The sequence below is a fragment of the Neopsephotus bourkii genome, unplaced genomic scaffold (assembly GCF_033783945.1).
Source record: "Neopsephotus bourkii isolate Nb327-2 ecotype Australia unplaced genomic scaffold, CSIRO-AGI_Nbou_v1 NB_1189, whole genome shotgun sequence".
In the NCBI taxonomy this organism is placed as follows: Eukaryota; Metazoa; Chordata; class Aves; order Psittaciformes; family Psittacidae; genus Neopsephotus; species Neopsephotus bourkii.
Window position 1 is genome coordinate 613,878 of NW_026901674.1, and position 21,236 is coordinate 635,113.

Genomic DNA, 21,236 nt, shown 5'->3' on the forward strand with positions numbered 1-21,236 from the left:
CAAGGTCACTGGAAGGACTGTTTTCCAAGTTCAGCTAAATGTGACCTAATTCAGTGTTATTAAGCATGAAAACCAGACTCCTGTCATCTTCACAGGTGTTAGAGAACCCTGGAATTGTTTGGGTTGGAAGGAACCTTAAAGCTCCAGCTCCCTGCCAGAGACAGGGACACCTTCTCTAGACCAATTTGCTGAAGCCCCATCAGGTACATCCCCACTGGGGATGAATCCAATGTGTATTTTGCAGTACCATAAGACTAGACAATGGGCAGGTAAGTCCCCTGGTCCTTTTGCCTTTCAGAAATGCTCCTCCAGAAGATCACGTTTAGTTTTGGCCTTCAAACTGGGCAATCTGTCAGTCTTTTTTGCCAGCCGCTCTAAATGCCAAGAATCAGCCTGTTTTGTGAGCACCATGTAATTAGACTTATCTCATTTGGATTTAGATATCCAGACTGCTGAACAAAAGAGTTTCTCCTACTTCTTTTTGATGGTTTTCTATGCTGCTGTCATCAGAGAATTCATTAATAGCATTGCAGCCAATATGGTCCAAAGCTATGAAACAAGAAAAATCTGTAAGAAGAGGCAATAACTTTTATTATATTACTTAGTGCAGAAAAAGCTCGATAAAGAAAAAGCACACAAGCATTGTGCTTACAGTCTGTTCATCAAGACATGATCAGAGCCATTGTTCAAGAGGACACTTGCCTCTGGAACTAAAATAAACGACGTTATCCAATACTTGTGTTACAGCACAGATCAGTCAAGATTAGGAAACTGTTTTGCTACTTTTGAGTCCTAAGTGTTACAGTTACTTTATATCAGTAGTTTTTTCTTCCCTCATCTTTCAAGGCCACTTCTGGTGCCCTTGAGGGGTTAGAATTGGCATCGCTCTGCTTGTTTTAATGTATTAAGTGTATTTCAGGTTTTTAATCACAGCAGAAGCTGCTAAATATTTCCAAGTAGAGTTGATAGAGGATATAAAATGACTTTTTACCACCCTGTCTTTCTAAAGCACTGCAAAGAGCCCCAGATAAAGAGTGGCTGTTCCCAATGGACGCTTTCACGCAGCCGTTACCTCCCGTTTTCACTGCACCCAGGAGGGAACGCCATTGTGCTGGGATTAGCTGGCCACGTTAACATCTCTGCAATCACAACAATCACTCCAGAGCCTCCTATTCAGGCAGCCGGGAGTGATAAAGGTCAGGCTCTGCGTGCTCTTTCCCAATTATTCTCCAGCCTGGCCGAGCAGTAGCAGCCAAGAGCAAACACACTGCCCAGTGCTCATGGGCTGGCTTTAACGTGATGCTAGAGTGCAAAAGCTGCTCAGCTTCTCTTTAACATCTTTCAGTTTAATCGTTGCTATTTTTAAGAGTTTGGATGACTATTTTAAAATCTATTTCCTCAGGGCTCATTTTGGTGATTGAACCACTTGAAGGGTGACAAACAGTCCACAAAGGAGGCAGCTGGACCCAGAGACTGAACTTTTAAACTGAAGAGCTGGGAAATACTAATCCTAGAGCAAGCAGAAATGGATTTCCACAGGTTTAGGGGGCCTGAATGATCAATCAGTGCACAAAGGACTCCTTCCATCACTAACATCGTTTTGCTGGGAATAATACATGTGAGAAAAATGGAGGTTTTAAGCCTTTCTCCAGAGATCCACTGCTTCTCAGAATTACTTGACTGCAGCGATGGTGATGAAGAGGAAATAGTAGTATGTGGAGAAGATTTTGAGCTTAATCCTTTTGATGGCTTGCCTTACTCTTCCCGTTACTATAAACTCCTGAAAGAAAGAGAAGAACTCCCAGTATGGAAAGAGAAACAGACTTTTCTGGAAAGTTTGCTTCATAATCAAATTGTGATTGTGTCAGGACATGCTAAGACTGGCAAGAGCTCCCAGGTCAGTACGACATACTTGGCTGGGGGGTGCGTTTAATTATCATTAGAACATTTAATGTTGCACACTTATTGTTATTATTTCATTAACATTACATATTTTGAAAACAGTAAAATCTTTTTGCCATGAATTCACTATTCACAGCTGTTGTCCTTTACTTGTATCAATATCCAGATTTATATTCTACTAGTATCTGCTTTCTGTTAGTAGTGGGCTGTTGCTATGCTCAGTACAGTATGGTATTGCCCTGTAATAACCTGCAGTTAAGAGTTCAGCCACGGTGTATGTACACACCGAGTTCAGGAGTTTTCAGTGTAGAAACAGATGTGCAGCCATTTATAGTAATCTGAGGTATTAAGGCCAGAGAGGGAAAGTGAACTACCGAAGGTGAATAAAGATTAATGTGGACAAAGCCACATTTAAAATATAAGAGCATGTATTTAAATAACATTCTGCAAATACTCACCAACAGTTGACACTGACTTTACATTTTTCCCTTACAAACCATTTTTATTCGGTTGATGATGTCTTTTGAGCTTAAGGGTAAGCTCAGCAGTGAAGAATGAGATTTCTCAGGCTCTAATTGTCTGAAACAGTGTCATAAACCACCAACAAAAACCTCAAACTGCAACTTCTTTATTACTAAATACTAAACTTGCAAATATCGACCCTCTTCTGAACACTAAAGACCAAATGCACTAACTACCATAGCTCAAAATTCAGACCCAAATACACACATAACCTGAGAAAAATCCTGTATAAAACATTATTGCTTCTACCTGTATGTGCACTGTAAATTTTTGCTTGGTGTACCACATCACATCTCAACTTGAAAACCTATCCAATACATGCTTCCAAATGTAATACAGAATGTATCAGCTGAAATCCTTCCCGACTGAAATTACAGCTGTGTTTCCTTCAGAGAGGCCAAGGCTAGGTGTAAAACATTCAGGACTCACTGGTAAAATACTAATGCAACCTGAAATAAATCTTTCCTTCGACTGGCTGGGCACTATTTTGCTCATTTGGAGAATTTCATTGCCTTCTCCTTAACAATGACATGTCACAGAATCATAAATGATTTGGATTGGAAGGGACTTTAAAGATCATCTAGTTCAACCCCCTTCCACGAGCAGAGACACCTTCCACCCTCATAGTAAAGAGATTCTTCCTAATGTCTAAACTTCCTAAGTGTAAGCTTACTAATTTCTAAACTTGCCATTTTATCCTTTTTTTTGCCCACCATCACCCTGAACACCAAGTGGAAATTATCAACACTGCAATGCCTGTCTTGGATTCAACACATATTCCTACTTAGAAAGTGTGCTTGCATTCTGATTAATGCTATATCAGGAAAGAAATACAGTGGATTTGCAGGCAGGTCATAAGAGAAGGTGAAAAAGTCCTCAGGGAATGAAGGACTGAAATCAGTACAGCTCCTTCTCAGGGAGAAGTAATGGCCTTTCCCTCACTTCAGCCAAGAGCAAATGCTTTACACACTTTACAGAACTCAGGTTAAAAGACATCACTGAAGCCAAGATCTCAATTAACCCTAAACACACAAACAGCCACTAGGACTATCAAGTTCTGTTGTAAAAATATACAACAACCTAAGTGTGTTACCATAGTAAGCAGAGAATTCTCAAGCGTTGTAAGTCAGAATACTGTTTATGAGTGGGATCAGGAGAAAACTTCCCTGCAGGTAAAGCTGTAGGATAACTACTGCTGCAGGGCATCTCATATCTGCCAGAGACTTTCTGCTGGACACTGCTAGAGATCACATATGGAACCAGAGACATCCTACTTCTCACTGGAAATTCTGCATTCCTATACAATGGATACACACCTATCTCATGCTGGGAATATTTTTTTGGAGTGCAAAGTCTTTAGCCCTTGTTATTGACTTTAATTTACACAAAACAAACTTTGTGTAACACTAAACTCCTTGCTAAGAAAGGGTAGCCGTTTAAATTGTCCTTAAACAAGTTTAACACATTGCTGGTTAAGTTTTAGACATGTCTAGAAACATAAATAGCTATAGAGAAATAAGTGATACATGACTCATGCACTCAGGTTATGTATGTTGATTAAGTCAAGGATTTGAAACCTAATGCTTTCACTACAATAATATTTATAATGTAATTTTACTTTATTTTGACACATTCATATTTTCTAGTGTGGATTTTCTCCTGTAACTATATCAATTAGAGAGCTACTGTATGCATTTCTGGAGCAGCTTAGTTTAAGTTGTCTTTGCTTAGAGAGTGAGTAATCTGAAGTTACATATATTTACTATGCATCTGTCAGTTTGAAATCCTGTTCTTCCCAGGACATGTTTCTCATGTCAAGCACCTGAATATGATATGGCACAGGCAGATTTACTGCCGAGCCAGATGAGAAACCCCTGATAACAACTGCACTAACATTGCTGGATCCATCAGCAAATGCTTAAGAATGACAGTGTCAGTGTTACATGCTCCTCAGAGTCCAATTCTGTCCCTTCTGCTCTATATTCAAACTAATCTGAGTCCAGCTGAGAAATAAGAAATTCCCAGGAGAACCTCCTAGCCCATGTCACTCCAACACTTGACTACGGAAGAAAGTCTGGGCCTTGACATGTATCAGGGCAGATCATTTCTGTTAGGTGCAGCGGTCACACAATGGGAGCTCAGGTTGTTCTAGTTCTGTCTACTTCTTTTGCATTACAGTCTCTGCTAAGCATGTCAAATACCAGATACATCTTTTCTTATTTACTCACAGATCCCTCAGTGGTGTGCTGAGTACTGCCTCTCTGCCCGCTATCAACACGGTGTAGTTGTATGCACCCAGGTTCACAAGCAGACAGTGGTGCGGCTGGCACTGCGTGTAGCTGATGAAATGGATGTCAATGTTGGCCATGAAGTGGGGTATTTCATCCCGTTTGAAAGCTGCTGCACAACAGAAACTATCCTGAGGTTTGTGTTTGGGTTTTAATTCAAACTAACCTGTAGCTCAGAGTTGTTTGCAGTTGACAGTGCTCCAGCCCTTCATTGCACTGCTCCACTAACGTGGTCAGGACAGACAACCTAACAACCATGGGGGAACACTGCTACAGCTGCCGAAGATCTTTGCATACAGTATGAAAACAAAATAACCCTCCAACATTGCTTTGTAAAGTTGTGTCTAATATTGTAAAGTGCAGATACTGAAGATCTAGTGATGAATCAGAAGCTGTAAAAGGCTTGAATGAGGTATTCTGTGCTAAACTGTAGTACAGATTTAAGTGGGCAAGGTTATCATCTGTGCAAAGCTTCATTAAGCATCTCAGTAACCCCTGTATCATTCTACTTGTGTTTCCTCTATCTTTCAAGAGTCTTCATTGCCATAAGAGAACATGGGATAATGTATCACTAAGTAAAGCTGGAATTTAAAAGCAATCAAAAATCATGGCTACAGAAGGGTGTCTTCAGTAACAAGAGGAAAAAAACATTTAGGAGGATTTTTAAGAGATAAGAAATGCAATTCATATATTAAATAGAGGCAGGTGACAGCAGCAACAGAGGGATTCAGATTTTTAGTTTCTCTGAAAGTTAGGAGATTTATTTTCCCTGCTTCCTTAATATGTCAGACACAAACTCTAAGATCTAGGTCCTAAACCAGCCACTGATTACCAGTGGAGAAGAAGATACCACTTCTGAAAGATCAAGTTCTAGTGCTCTTCCTTTTGTGTGTCCTTTACGAACCACTCTGTAAACCTCATCGTGCAGCACATCTTCTTGCAGCTGCTCCTGATATAAAAGGGAAACAAATCCTATCCTCTCACGCATCGAAACCTGGTTCAAGAACCATAGAATCATAGAATCATAGAATAGTTAGGGTTGGAAAAGACCTTAATATCATCAAGTTCCAACCCCCCTGCCGTGGGCAGGGACACCTTGCTCTAAACAATATTACCCAAGGCCTCATCCAACCTAGCCTTGAACACTGCCAGGGATGGAGCATTCACAACCTCCTTGGGCAACCCATTCCAGTGCCTCACCACCCTAACAAGAAAGAATTTCCTCCTTATATCCAATCTAAACTTCCCCTGTTTAAGTTTTAACCCATTACCCCTTGTCCCGTCACTACAGTCCCTAATGAAGACTCCCTCCCCAGCATCCCTATAGGCCCCCTTCAGATACTGGAAGGCTGCTATGAGGTCTCCACGCAGCCTTCTCTTCTCCAGGCTGAACAGCCCCAATCCAAAATCCTGCTGAGCAAGAGCAAGAAGTATTACAAAAAAAACATTTTCAGTATCAGTGGGAATAATAAGGATAAAGTGAGGAGAGCCTTATGATGTGAGAACAATTTGGGCTGGAAGGGACCTTAAAGCTTATCTAGTTCTAATCCCCTGGCAATGGCTGGGACATCTTCCACTAGACCAAGTAGCTCAGATTTAGACATGTAGTTGAGACTGCGATAACATCTACAGAATAGACTCTCTGTTCTTATCAAATCTTTCTTGTTGAACAGAAAGGACCAAACTGTCTCCAGGATCCTGAATTAATTTCTTACAGCCACATCCAGATATTCCAAGCAGCTTTGTACAGAGTTTTCTGTTTGTTTGTTACAGATACTGTACAGATGATATGCTACAAAGGGAAATCATGTCTACGCCTCTTCTGAACTATTATGGTGTTATCATATTGGATGATGTGCATGAAAGAACTGTTGCAACAGATGCACTACTAGCCCTCCTTAAAGATGTCTTGCTATCAAGACCAGAACTAAGGCTGGTAATACTCACTGCCCCTCACATGTCCAGCAAACTGCAACAATATTATGGCAGCATCCCCCTCATAAGAGTGGAAAGCAAACACCAAGCAGAGGTTGTCTACTCTTGCAGCATTCAGAAAGACCCCTTTCTGTCTGCACTAAGACTGCTCTTTGAGATACACCATTCAAAAGAGAAGGGAGACATTGTCGTCTTTTTGGCATGTGAACAAGTAAGTTAGTAACCAATTCCAATATGTCCGGTTTTAATCAAGAAATTATTTACATCTGTGTTTTTATAGGACCTATAACTTGATACCAGTATGGAAGACACCAGACACTGACAGCAGGTTTTATCCTTTCAGGTTTTTCCTACAAAGAAGTTATGGTACACATAACAGTGTATTATCTGTACAGAATACATTAATACGGGGAACTATCAGATTTTCTGTATCCTTAAGGAAACACCATCATCCTCCTGTGTGGTACAAAAAGCAGTAAAGGCAATATACGGGGAGAAGGGTACAGATGCAGGAGTTAATATATTGCAGCTATTCTGACATTGGGCATAAGACACTTTGTGTTATCCCTGTTCTGTAGGAAGGGACACAGGTCCAGTTTGTATATATGTCCTTCTGCTCATGAACATTTTTACCTTAGACGTGCCTACAAGGATTTTCCGTGTGTATTCTCCTTTATGGCTGCAAACTTCCCAACCATTTGTGTACACAACAGCAGGAGGCAAACATCACTTTGGAGGTGCTGTAGATGACCCAGGAATCTGCATGGGCTTGACTATTCTAAATAGAGGCATCTCTGAACCCCTGAAGACAGCACTGACACTCTAAATTCACTGCTGCCAGGACTGCACAATCAGGTCCTTTATAGCTGTCAAAGCAATCTGCCCATCAAGTATATAGTTTAAGAGTTAAAATCATGACAAATTTAACACTATTATTATTTATCTCCTGGTAGCGATCTCCAGCCTTCTACTTTGTATTACTGAATCTGCTTTACAACAACAAATTCACCTTAGCTCCAGTAGATAATGACTTTTCACAAGCAAAGATAAACTAGCATAAACTACCCATTGCTTTTCATTGCAAAGAGGGGTCGGGTATGTAGCACTTGTAATAGTGTTAATAATCAATTGTAGACTCTATAGACACAAATTTTATGACTGATGAACTAATGTATTTTCTGTATCAGTTCCCCTGTTTAAAATAGGGGTAATGTTAGAGAGAAAACAGAGTCTTTCCACTTCAAAGAACTGGGAGGAAAGTTTTATTTCTGCTTCAACTGATGGGCAAATCCCCCACAATACTAAAATAACAATTCCTTTCTTGCTATTTGTTAAGAGATTACGTAGTTTTCTCTCTCACAAAGAATAGAACACTCATTATGAACTGTTACCACGCAGTTCACATCCCCTGCATTCCTGCTTAACTGTGATTTAAAGTTTCATTCTGCTAACGGCTCACTGTTCCCCAGCACTCAGCTGTCTTTTAAACTGAACAAAGATATGAATAAACTAAGAACATGACGATTTATGCACTGTCTTGGTGCCAGCCTTGCTATGGGATGCCACCGTTGTATCTTTATAAGGATTTGTATGGAATCCTTTCAGCCTATATCTACTATAAATGTAGTCCCACCCTCAAATAGAAACTCAATCTGGTTTTTCAATTCTGAAAGATGTCTGCTAATAAAAATGCTTTTGAAGAAAAAAATCCCTTTGAAACTGCACAAGTCTATGAATGATTTCTGTATCATTAAAATTAAATCATTCACCACACAAATGATTTTATATAAAAAACCTAAAATAACAAAAAAAAAAAAAGAAACCTTCCACTATTCATATTTGACCTGTGAATTTTGTTTTAAAGGTGGTGTTCCATTATCACAGATTAGGGATATTACTAATAATTGGGGGTGAAAGGGGAAACCAACACAAACCAAATTGTAACCTTCACAATACTTATATCTTCTTAAATATAATAATTAAGGCAAAGTAGGGATGCTTCTGTATAGTCTGATCTTTTTATGTATTGTAATTTGACTAAGGACATAATAGTAGCTTCCAAGTGACCCAAACACAGGCTTCTGTCATTTCAGGCCTCCTCAGGGACTGGAGAGGGTTGGAGCAGGGATTTGCTGTGACCTGTTCTGATTCCAGGGGTATCCATGCTCATCACACATCCACCAGTAGAGAAAGTCACCCCATTATAGAACCATAGAATAGTTAGGGTTGGAAAGGACCTTCAGATCATCCAGTTCCAAACCCCCTGCCATGGGCAGGGACACCTCACACTAAACCATGGCACCCAAGGCTCTGTTCAACCTGGCCTTGAACACTGCCAGGGATGGAGCATCCACAACTTCCCTGGACAACCCATTCCAGTGCCTCACCACTCTTACAGTAAAGAACTTCTGCCTTATATCCAATCTAAACTTCCCCTGTTTAAGTTTTAACCCATTTAACCATTAATCCCTTGTCCTGTCACTACAGTCCCTAATGAAGACTCCCTCCCCAGCATCCTTATAGGCCCCCTTCAGATACTGGAAGGCTGCTATGAATCCCATTGCCTCACTGAGGTGCACTATGCACATATAGAGAGCTGCCATTCAGGGCACCCCATGTACCTAACTTTGGTTCCAGCAGAACACAAATCACTTTGGGCACACCGGTGTGGCACCTGAGTAACTGCTACAGCATTGATCAGCCCCCCACACACACAAACTTGCACCACACTCTTTGGCACTAAATCACTGATGTGGATGCATCCTATATTTCTATAGGTGTAAAGTTTAGTGCCTGTTTCATCATTTTTTAGCCTTGCTACTCCTGCACTGTATTTGTAGCACATCTATCTTCACCTGGAGGTTGGTTTGGATATGATTAAAGCTAGAGAAGATGATTTTTGAACTTGCAGAAGGAAAAAGGACATTTCATAAAACAGTTCAACTTTTCCCTAGTCTATAGTTAGGGGATACAGCCAGTAAATTCTCATACGTAGTTTTCTTCCCTTCCTTTTTTCCCTTTAATTATTAATCAGGTAAGATTTAAGTGTTATAGATTGATACATAGTTAAAATTAATTTTAGAATAAAAGAGTTGCTTTAAAATTAAATACTGAGATTTGTTTTTCATGCTCATGAGGAAACTAAAAATTAATATTTCTCCTGATTACAGGAAATAGAAAAAGCTCACCAAATGATCAGGCAGGAACAGTCCAATTTAAATCCTGACCTTGGAGAACTCATCCCAGTTCCTCTATACCCCACAAAACAAGACCTAATTCCCAAACCACATCAAGACAAGCAGAAATCCTGCAAAAAATACAGAAGGAAAGTGCTGCTCACCACAAGCTTTGGAGAGTCTCTGGTTTGGATTAAAAATGTAACCTTTGTCATCGATGGTGGTGTGGAGACAAGGAAGGTTAGTTGAGTTAACCAGAATCGGTATGCCAAAGGTGAACTATGCATAACGCTTGTTTCAGGGTGGGGGAAAGGGAAATGTGCAGCTGATAGATAGATAGATGGAAATGGTTTCTAGAGGACCAAATATTTCCTTATTCTTTCATAAATCAGATTCTATCACATTTTTAACATTCAAGTCAACGAAATTTAAAGCACTTTAATGGGCATCTCACACAAAAAAATGAGCAAGAAATCACAGTAAGAAAGAAAAATTTCAAGTTTCTAAACCCCAATTAAAACTCCCAGCTGAAACTGTCACTCATTTGGGCACCAAACCGATGACATTTCATTTGCAAACTATACCTCACCTTAATTTTGGCCTATCAGTCCTCATTATCTCTACAGTATCTTACAGATAGAACAAAATGCAATTGTTTCCTGACTATCTGTTGGCATACTACCTGGTTTAGTAGACTAACTTCATCCTTTATTTAATAATTTAGTAATCAATGTAGTGCCACAGCTCATTTAATATCAGGGATGCTCACACAGGGAACCACTCCCTTTTAATGCTGTTTGTTCTCCTTCCAAACGTGCATTTTCACCCAAGTACCTCAAAACACTGCAACTGATCTTGAACTTTTACAGTTCATTTTAAGTATTGTAAGTGTGTCCTCACTTCTTGTTTCCTACTCCATCTTAGGAAGGACTATTGCTGCTGTAAAAACAAGCTCTCTTGATTCTTTCATATATACAAAACTGATGTCCTAGAGAATAAGTAACTATGTACGAACAAGTCATTACATAAATTGGAAAGCTGCACTATCACAGGCTTTGTAACTGTCCTATGTGTTTTGCCAGTCAAAATAAATATTCCAGTAATGGACAAAAGAAGCCATGTAACAGAGTTTTGTTATATAATCCAGAATGGAATCACCAAAATTTAAGTTAAGTCTTCCTAAAATTTTGGATCAGGGATCATTAATCCTGATCAGCCTTGAAAGAAGTTCAGGAGAAGGCTTGGGAGATACCAGTACTTTCCGTTTTCATTGCAAGAAATCAGTGTCAAATGCTGATAAATTAAAGGTTCTCATATAGGGGTTATAACTCAAGTAAAGGAAAAAAACTTGTCATATACAAACAAAAGACTACAAGGGTTTCAATTAGACCATGCATAACTCCACTTACTTGTGAAACAACAGTCACCCTGGGTGATGGAAATGAATCTCACTTCCATGGTAATCTGAAGTCAAAAGTAAATTCAGTGCTTCCAGTCTTCTGTGAATCAGAAATATGAAGCTCTAGGAATAAATCAGTTTCAAGACAGTCCTGATGGACATCAAATCTAATCACCTCTATCAGTTATGCAATTTTCACACTTTAATTCAATTAAATTAATTATGTTCTAACAGCTGAAATGTAGTCCTCTCATATTCATTCCTCAACAGGTCAAGTTCACATCCAACCTATATGGATGTGAAAGTCAGTTGAACACAGAGGGAGCAGGCAAAGTTTTGCACAGAACAAAATCCCATATAACTCTTTCAGCTGGGATTTATCATAAATTTACCTGGAGGAAAGGAAATTTGTCCCCTGCACTGAAGCACATTTTACCTCTTTTATTAAAACCCTGATTAAAGTAGACAAATTTGATTCAGATGGCATGACCAGAAAGTTGTCTTATCTAGATGTTATATTTCTGTCCAGAATCATAGAATATTTTAGGTTGGAAGGGACCTTAAAGGTCACCCAGTCCCAACCCCTGCCATGGGCAGGGACCCCTTCCACTAGAGCAGCTTGCTCCAAGCCCCTGTGTCCAACCTGGCCTTGAGCACTGCCAGGGATGGGGCAGCCACAGCTACTCTGGGGAACCAGTTCTAATGCCTCACTTAGGAACATCATGGTGGTCAGAACAATGACTGAATCAGCTCCTCAGTTTAATTACAATAAAGTACAATTAAGAAAAGAATAAAATGGGGCATTGCATACCTTTGATGCAGTCCTCGTCTCCTGCACTGAAGTGACAGATTTCAGTATTGAGACAAAAATCTGGAGTTATGGAACAAAATGTTATCAGAATATGGAAGAAATATATTATCTTTTTTGATGCTATACATTTTGTGCTCTGGTAAGGTACATTTCTTCATAAAAACACATTTACCTTTGAGTCTACTTACATAGTTATTGAAAACTTAAGTGTCTACGATTGATCAAAGTGCTGATTGCTCTCATTTCCAAGCCAGTGACATAGGCAGTATAAAAAGAAATGAACCTGTTACTATGCTTTCTGTAAAATGACTTAGACAAAAATTCAGTACAGACCATTCTTATTTTTGTAGTCTTCACTTATTTATCTGATGCTTGATATCTCTTTCATTTAAAGGTGTACAATCCTAGAATCAGAGCAGACTCTGTTATAACGCAGCCTATCAGCAAAAGTCAAGCAGAGATGCATAAACAAATTCTGGGCATGTCTTCATCAGGTAGAATTATTAGCTCAAAATTTACATCCATTAGCTCAAACTATTCATAGAATTAATGCAATGCAAAAAAAATAAAAATAAGGTGATTTTCCTGAAATCTCTTCCAGGAAAAATCTTCTGCTTGTACCCTGAAGAATTTACATACAAAGAAATGAAACCACATCTACCGGCCAAAATACAGGAATCAAACCTAATGAGCATGGTGCTCTTCCTAAAGAGGATGGATATAGCAGGCTTTGGACACTGCAACTTCATAAGCAGGCCAGGTAACGATGTTGCACCAATTTTCCATGGTTTTATTATCACTTTTTCAGTTAAAGATTATTTTTTTTTCCTGTAATACACATTACTGTTCCTTACTGAAGTACTTGTAGTAACATTGCCACTGCTTTTACCACTTACCTGCTACAACAGTACACAATACCATAGTTGCTCTTAGAAAAATGGCTGGGAGTATGAACTGTTTGCTGAGGACAAGGCCATAAAGTATCTGGATGGAATTGGAATGAAAAAACCTCAAATTTGAGAAAATCAATATTCCAAGTATCTTCTCATCGAGGTTTTGATATTATTTTCTTTCGACCAATAAAGAAAATTTGTGTCCCGTTGTACAAAGCGCTGTACAGATATCTAACAAAATACATTCCTTTAATCAAAAGTTGACAACACAAATAAACTACTGTTGTTACCTAGGATTTGGAGGAAATCAGCTTTCTTCTTATCCTCCAGCATCTCCCACCTCATATTGACAATAAGCTGTTACTTAAGGACAATATTGCTTATAACATAAACCCAAACAAACTTTCAATGTTAGACAGGGACTAATATGTTGAATTTTGAGAGGAGAATGTGAAGAAAGTGGTTGCTTATTTGCTTCATTTTTCTGAGTTAATATTTCAGGGTTTTTTCTATAGTAAGGTATTCTCCTCTGTTCTGACCTACCACAAAACCTAAGCACCTTTGCAAGTTCTGCTGTTGATTTGAAGCCCATTAAAGTGAAGGGAATAGCACTGATTTCACTGGTTTCATGTGACCTATTGCTGCCTTCATTTATGATAATCTTCCAGTACAAATAGGAATAATCCTTATATTATCCTCCCTTTCCTCATCTACATACATGAAATTCGAATGATTGCTTGTCTTCTACATGCTGTGCACTGCAATTAGTTACTGATAAAGTTTTATTCCTGTTGTTGTGATAGACTGTAAGAAGAACTTTTAAGTAGAATTTATTCTACTTTTCCCTGTCTGCCTGTTTAGCAGAAACATTCCCAAAAGAAATGTGAAAATACATTGCCAGTCTGAGTGGTAACAAATCCATGAGTGATGAGGATCAGAGTAAATGGGACTTGTGAGTGCCACCTCCTGGATTGAATTTAGGAAACCTTCATGGAAAATGGTTGTGCAATACATTTGGCTTCCACCCAAATGTATAAAGTGTGCTACTAAATGAAAGAAAATATATTCTAAGACATTTTAGTGCTTTCATTGGATAAAGAAAGTTGCTCTTTAGAATGAATTAGTGAAGTTACATTAGGAAAAGCATTTGGTGTTTTTTGATCTAGAATCATAGAATCACAGAATGGTTTGGGTTGGAAAGGACCTTAAGATAATCCAGTTCCAACCCCCCTGCCATGGGCAGGGAGACCTCACACTAAACCATGGCACCCAAGGCTCTGTCCAGCCTGGTCTTGAACACTGCCAGGGATGGAGCATTCACAACCTCCCTGGGCAACCCATTCCAGTGCCTCACTGCCCTCACAGGAAAGAACTTCCTCCTTATATCCAACCTAAACTTCCCCTGTTTCAGTTAAACCTTAAGTTTAAAGGCACAATGGAGGCAGTTGGCATTCAGAAAGAATGAAATGTTAGAGGCACTTGAGGATTTCACAGATGTAGGAATTCTAAGTTTTGTCTGTATTTTTGAGATAATGCAGCTGAAGAAAGCATCTTGCTGACATGGACAAAACTGTAAAGACATTGATGAAAGTGCCAGCTTTACTTGGATGGACAACAGATATGAGAAAGTTTTTGCTAACCAGAGCAAAAGTGTAAGGTCAAGGTACTGTGAGGAATTACTGAAACAGTGTGAGGAAAGTTAGACAAAGTGTTTGAATAAAAACTCCCACAAACACTGTAGGGCATTCACAGAAAGGAGATGAGAAAGTACCCAGTTTCCTGGTCTTCTCCCCATCTTAAGGCCCCACACCATTTAACATTTGAAAGGGTCTAGTACAACTCTTCCTTTATCCCAGGATAGATCACACATGGGCTTTCTTTGCCTTGGGACTTCCTTTTTTCCACTTCCAAGCAGGAAACTTCTTTCCTACTAACACTTAAGCTCTATCCCTAACCCAGCTCTCCAGAGATGACTATAAAGCTCACACTATCAGAATACAGACAGTTTGAAGTACCTGGTGCGAAGCATGTTTGAAAGAAACAGGAATGCTGAAGGAAGTGAATTTAAAAGGGGAGTTAGTTATTGTACTAGGCCAACTTACAGAACTCAAAACACATTTCAAGCTTTCAAGCACATAAAACCTCCTTTTGGACTCCTCATCCCTCCCGAGAGCTCTGGCCCAATGATCTCAACCAGGGAAAGCCCAGGTTTTCTCATTCTGTACTGAGACAGACCCAACCTGCTGCACACACTCAGTGGTGTGCTGGTCTCCAGGGGCTAAAGCACAACATCCTCCAGCAGAAGCAGAGACTGACCCTAAACTCACACCACAAAGTCCCTGCTGCCCAGCTCTGGTACCCAGTTAAAGGGTAGCCCTGAAGCTTTTTCTTTGCTAGTCCTTAGGTCAAATAGATGTTACACCTTTCTGAATTATGTACTGCAGGAGTATTGCAGAGGAGGCAAAGAGAAGAGCTTTCAGAGACGGAAAGCATCCTCTCTCGAGCAAGAGATTTCAGCTTTCCCAAAAGACTTCATTATCTTTGCTGCAGTCAGCTTAATTGCACAAGCCTTCTGTAACCTGAAGTGATGAAAAAGGCTGAGGAAGGGTCTCCGAGATGGTATACAGACCTAAGTGAAAAAGATGAGCAACCAAGCTCACAAAACAAGCACGCTGGCTTTTCTGACCCTAAGAAAACTCTTGGCCAAAACAGTTCTTACTCACATTTACCACCAGGGTATACAAAGCCAATTTGCCCACTCTCAACCAAACATGGCACAAGATCAGCTGGACCAGGAAAAAAACCCCCACAAGATTTCTGGGTGCTCTGGTTTGACCTGGCCTAATACCAAGTGCTGTTCATAGCATACAGATAATAAAACACCACAAATTACCCTTTCTGTTTCTCACTAGCACAGCTTGTCCTGGGTTTGCCTATTCCATATCTCTTTGCCTCCTTGGACTTCATTTCCCTCTGAGTAGAGGGTGTAAATACATTGCAGCCTCCCCCATGTGCCACACATGCCACAGGCTTTCCTATGCTATGGTAATCCAGTATTTAAAGTGTGGCCACAAAGAAGACAGGACTCCCTTCATACAGAGCGTCCCATGGAAAAGACAAGGGGTGATGGGCACAAGTTACTCCTGGGGAGATTCCAACTGGACACAAGAGGAAAATTCCTCACAATGAGAACAACCAATGATTGGACACTTAAGATTTGGCTGAACAAGGTGCTGGGATATGTAGTGTAGGTCATGCTTTGCCTAGACAGGTTGGACCAGATGATCCTTAAGGTCCCTTCAGCCTGGTTTCTATGACTCTGTGCACCGTTTCTGTTCAGCAAACATTCTCAAGTTCTCTTTGCATTGAAACAGGTGGAGAATCTGGGGGTTTCTTTTAACCCAAGTTGAATTTCTCCTAAGAAAAATACTGTCTTCACTGAGATGACAGTCACATATGGCCATGCACAAGTGAGCAAACATACCTAAAGTACACTGACATTCATAGCAAGAATCCAAAGACTTCACGGTCCGTTCCCTGCACACAAAGGAGCGAACACACAGCAGATAAGTAAAGAAACAAAACTCACATCAGTAAAACATTTTCTTTCTGCTCAGCAACAATGTGCACGAGGGGTTTTTCCTGATGCTCTTTGAGAGAAAATAAAAGCCTGGGTTAACTCTGACTCATTACTGCATTATGAAAGCAACAGACGTGTCAGGCTTACAGCTGCTGCGTTTAATTCACGCTATCATCCAGATGAGGAAATGCAGCAGCCTTGCTCCCCTTTTCAGAATCCATGAGCCATAGGAAACGTATTTGGCACTGCAGTTCTGAAGTGCATTGTTCAAATTCCTGTGCCACTGCTATAAGGATGTGGTTACGCCTTTATCAGTTAATCAGCCACGTCTTTACTGCGTGATATAATGGGACAAAGTAGCTCCTTTCCCCTGGATGGCAGCAACATTGTGTGTTCTTGTGAATCACTGGAAAAGTCCTTATTTAAACTGTGAAAACCAGTATAAGGATGAAGCCATGGAAAAATTCCCTAAGAAATCAAGGTGAAATCAGTTTGCAGATTCTGCATTTGTGCAGATTTATCATACACAATTTTCAGCTTAAACTATCAGTGGATGGTCATGGGTACCGTGACGTTTGAGAGCTATGCTATTATAACCCCACTGAGAACAATAGCCATAATAACAACAGTTGTATAAATAGGTATAATTTCAAATGGTTTCAGCAACAAAAGTCATTTGTGTACTTGCACATTAGAAACAGGCTGCCAAAGACAGAAACACAATGTGCTGTGTAAGATGTGCTCACCAGAGATCAAGGCAGATTTGGTATCTTAAGTTCACTTGTTGATTCTGTGATGTTTTAATTTCTGAGTTGAATGTATTAAATTGTATTATGTATCTCCCAATGAAAAGCTCTTTAATACCATGGACATGGCCACGTACCTCCAAGTCTGTCCTGCATAAATCAGTGAAAAAGCATAAAAGGAATTGAATTGAGATAAGAAATAGACAGCAAATATCCCTCAGGAAGAAAAGTATAGGCAGGACACCCTGACCTTTAGCAGCAGTCCCATATCCATGCAACAAGGGGCATCAGGAATGGGAATCGGGGCAGTATGTATAGTGCAGTAACTGAGCACACACCACATTCAACATAGCCAATTGGTTAGAACAGGGCACTGGTATCATAAAGGGCATCCCTAAACTGAAAAGGGCTAGCCCAGGGCTGTTAAAGCTGGACTCTCAAGTCATTTACAAAGAGCGATAAAAGAAAACAAACTGATTAAAAAAATCTTTTATGCCATTTTATAATAATCTTTAAATGTCAAGGCCAGGGGGATGGACTCTTCATTAGGGACTGTAGTGATAGGACAAGGGGTAATGGGTTAAAACTTAAACAGGGGAAGTTTAGATTGGATATAAGGAGGAAATTCTTTCCTGAGAGGGTGGTGAGGTACTGAAATGGGTTGCCCAGGGAGGTTGTGAATGCTTCATCCCTGGCAGTGTTCAAGGCCAGGTTGGACAGAGCCTTGGGTGCCATGGTTTAGTGTGAGGTGTCCCTGCCCATGGCAGGGGGGTTGGAACTGGATGATCTTAAGGTCCTTTCCAACCCTAACTGTTCTATGAGTCTGTGATTCTAGGTTGGACACAGGGGCTTGGAGCACCCTGCTCTAGTGGAAGGCGTCCCTGCCCATGGCAGGGGCTGGAACTGGATGAGCTTCCAACACCATTCCAACACCACAACCCATTCTGTGGTTCTATGGTGAATGGAAATACTACAAAGGAAAGTAATTTTTAATGATCAACGATAACGTCAAAGAATGGTTATAGAATTGGTGGCTTCAGAGCATGACAGACTCGTAAAAACCCTACCTCAGAAGTTATGGGTGGGAAAGGAGAATTGAGATGAAATCTGCACACAGAAGCTGGTCCTTGCAGAATAAAAACCTTTGGCACTCAATTTCTCCATATCTTCAGTTTGCTATCCAAGCAGCAATGTTAGAACACAGTAACAGAATAAGCCATTCCCCTTACTTTGGCAGTTCTTCAAGCTGTTAAGCCCAACAGAAGCTGGAAAAACCTGCGGTTTGCCAGGCAGTGAAACAGCTCTTTAAAGACAACATCCTTTCACCTGACATTCAAGTCAGCTTAAACTTTATAACAGTTATTTCTCTGGAAAACAAAGATCTATCAAAGAAAAGGTATTTTACAAACTGAACATTTTCACAGGGTAGGAGGCCAGAACACAGGACCTGTAGACCTATTTAATCACAGTGTAATGGTTAAATGGACTATTAAAAATCATGGAATTCATGAGCTCCAATCCCTGTCTCCAATATTCACGTATTACAGAACTTTGGGCAAATCAGTGAATCACTTGCTTCCTTATGCACCAAGAACAATACTTCTGTATTTATTTTATGACACCTTAAGCACTTCATTTTCAGCCATGTAGGATGTCATACTGGAAAGACTAAAGGCTCGGATACCTGTAGAAACATAGCAGTCATGTCAAAGTTACAAGGAACTGTGAATTGAAGAATATCATTTTAAATCAGCTTTAAACTCTCAGATAAACCATTTCAGCCCTAACTATAATATCTAGTTACATATTTGCTTTAGTAAGCCTCAGAATGACCAAGAGTAGGATGTGTATATAGAAACTGGTTGGATTCCCTGAAACAAGTCCAGAGCAGCCCAGTCTTAACCAGCCAAAGAACACAGGCAAGGGAGTGGAAATATCAGATAAGAAGATACCTTTTAAACTCCCAGGGATGTGACAGTTTCTTGTTGAAAGCACAGGATACGTCTTCAAAGCTTCGTTTTAACTCTGCTCCCATGAAAGCAGCAGTCAATCCGCAAAGCCCTCTATGGCAGCAGTAGTTGGCGTTGGCAAGGACACCTGAAAATGATGATGCTTGCTAGAAATCATTATAGGACAATACACATTTCTGTTGTTTAAGGAAGAGCTTTTCCTACCTAAATATTTGCAGCACTTTTGTTTTATCACAGGTTTGATTTAAATAGGAATGATACCGTAAAGAACTCTCAAATGAGCTCTTGCTGTTCTTACAATGCCTTTTTATTGATCTAGTCCCTCAAAAACACAGCCCCATACCTGAAAGCTCTATTTCTTTGTTACTGCTCCTACACCTGCACTAATCTTGCTTTACTATCTTGTCCTTTCTACCACAATAAAACACCAGGAGTCTTCTTTTCCTTTTCTTTGTAACACTCACAGCAAACTAGGGAAGTAATTTGTGCTTATAAATCTCAAGGCAACCAACTCTAGGGCATAAACACGCAAATTACTGATGCTATCAGGGGACTGAAATTGGCTGCCATATAACCATCTATTTTGTGAGTCCTAGCACAAACCACTCTGTTGGTTTCTGGAAATTAGCTCCCCATGATTTCCAGGTAATTACTCTATGTCTGAATGACTGTTTTTAATCTCCCTGTATTTTCACTCACTGATACGCATTTCCTGTCACTGACTCTTACTCTTCATCAGCTGTTACTTTTAATTCCTTTAAACTCTCTCAGCATTTTCTTCTCAGATGCCTTAGCTTTGGCAAGGGCTCATCTTTTATCCCACTAAACCTCATGTGCGTGGTAACATCCTCTCTAGACAAAAACCCCTCATGCTGCTCAGGCAGAGATAGAAACTCTAATAATGAAATGAAGCAGATCCACGGTTGTAACAGGAATTTACAGACTCCTGCGAGAATTTATCTGAAAACTAATAGGAAGTGTTTTAAAATCAAGTGAAGTCACAGCACTAACAGATTTACACACTGGAGAAGTTCTGTAGAAGCTCATACAAGGAGAATTAAACTATCTTTTCCCTTCACATTAGGCCCGTAGGGATAAGACAAGGGGGAATGGCTTGAACCTGACACAGGGGAGACTGAGCTGAGCTCTTAGGCAGAAGCTCTTCCCTGTGAGGGTGCTGAGGCGCTGGCACAGGGTGCCCAGAGAAGCTGTGGCTGCTCCATCCCTGGCAGTGTTCAAGGCCAGGTTGGACACAGGGGCTTGGAGCAAGCTGCTCTAGTGGAAGGTGTCCCTGCCCATGGCAGGGTTGGAGCTGGATGAGCTTTAAGGTCCCTTCCAACACAAACCAGGCTGGGATTCTGTGAAAAGGGTTAAAACCAGCAGGTGCTTCCTTGCTTCCCATTTTACTTTTGTATTGATTTCATTATAAGTAGTTGATTACAGGGTGATGGCAATCGGCTGCCAGTTCACTGCCAACAAAGGAAAAACCCAAACTCAAGATTTTCTTGCAGGAAAGCAGAGTGCCTGAAGCATGGAGTTATAGCTAAATGTGACCTACCAGCTCCTTACGGGCTTGCTTTCCTTTTAATCTTCATGATGCTGGAGTAGCCTGCCAAAGAGAGGTTCCCTTTCCTAATTATTTCAAGCAAGAACTTCTTCCTAGCCATACACTAATGAAGACACAAGAACAAACACGCACCCTGCCTGGGGGGGTAGCTGTCGTGGTGGTTTGATTTTTTGTTATTAGACTTTCTGGACAGTAATATGCAAACTGAAGCAGTCCACAGAAGCCTGTAAGACTGCCAGTGCAGTCAGTAGTGTCCCCAGTGCTGGGTATGTTAGGCTGGCGATGAAGCCAAGTCCCGCTGTAGTGGAATTTTTGCTATCAATTTCCATACTAGAATTTAACTTGTTACCCATAAACCAGAGAGAAAATACCCAACAGTTCCTGAAACTGGAATAAGGAGGAAGTTGCTGCAGTGATAGGAGAGCAGTTATGAATTCAAATGAGCTG

At 40.3% G+C, this 21,236-nt stretch overlaps 1 protein-coding gene across 3 annotated transcripts in view; it reads left to right on the plus strand.

Moving 5' to 3' along the window:
• The first annotated feature begins 872 nt into the window (after positions 1-872).
• Positions 873-21,236, plus strand: part of DHX32 (DEAH-box helicase 32 (putative)) — a 28,414-nt gene continuing 8,050 nt past the window's right edge. Inside the window, exons 1-6 of one of the 3 annotated variants that reach the window (XM_061364092.1) lie at positions 873-1,897; positions 4,655-4,848; positions 6,486-6,858; positions 9,818-10,063; positions 12,428-12,527; positions 12,635-12,793. In XM_061364092.1, the coding sequence (XP_061220076.1) occupies positions 1,628-1,897; positions 4,655-4,848; positions 6,486-6,858; positions 9,818-10,063; positions 12,428-12,527; positions 12,635-12,793 (1,342 nt within the window). In that variant the 5' untranslated portion in view covers positions 873-1,627. The remainder of the gene's footprint in view (positions 1,898-4,654; positions 4,849-6,485; positions 6,859-9,817; positions 10,064-12,427; positions 12,528-12,634; positions 12,794-21,236) is intronic. The other 2 variants (XM_061364090.1, XM_061364093.1) reach the window with 2 other exon arrangements.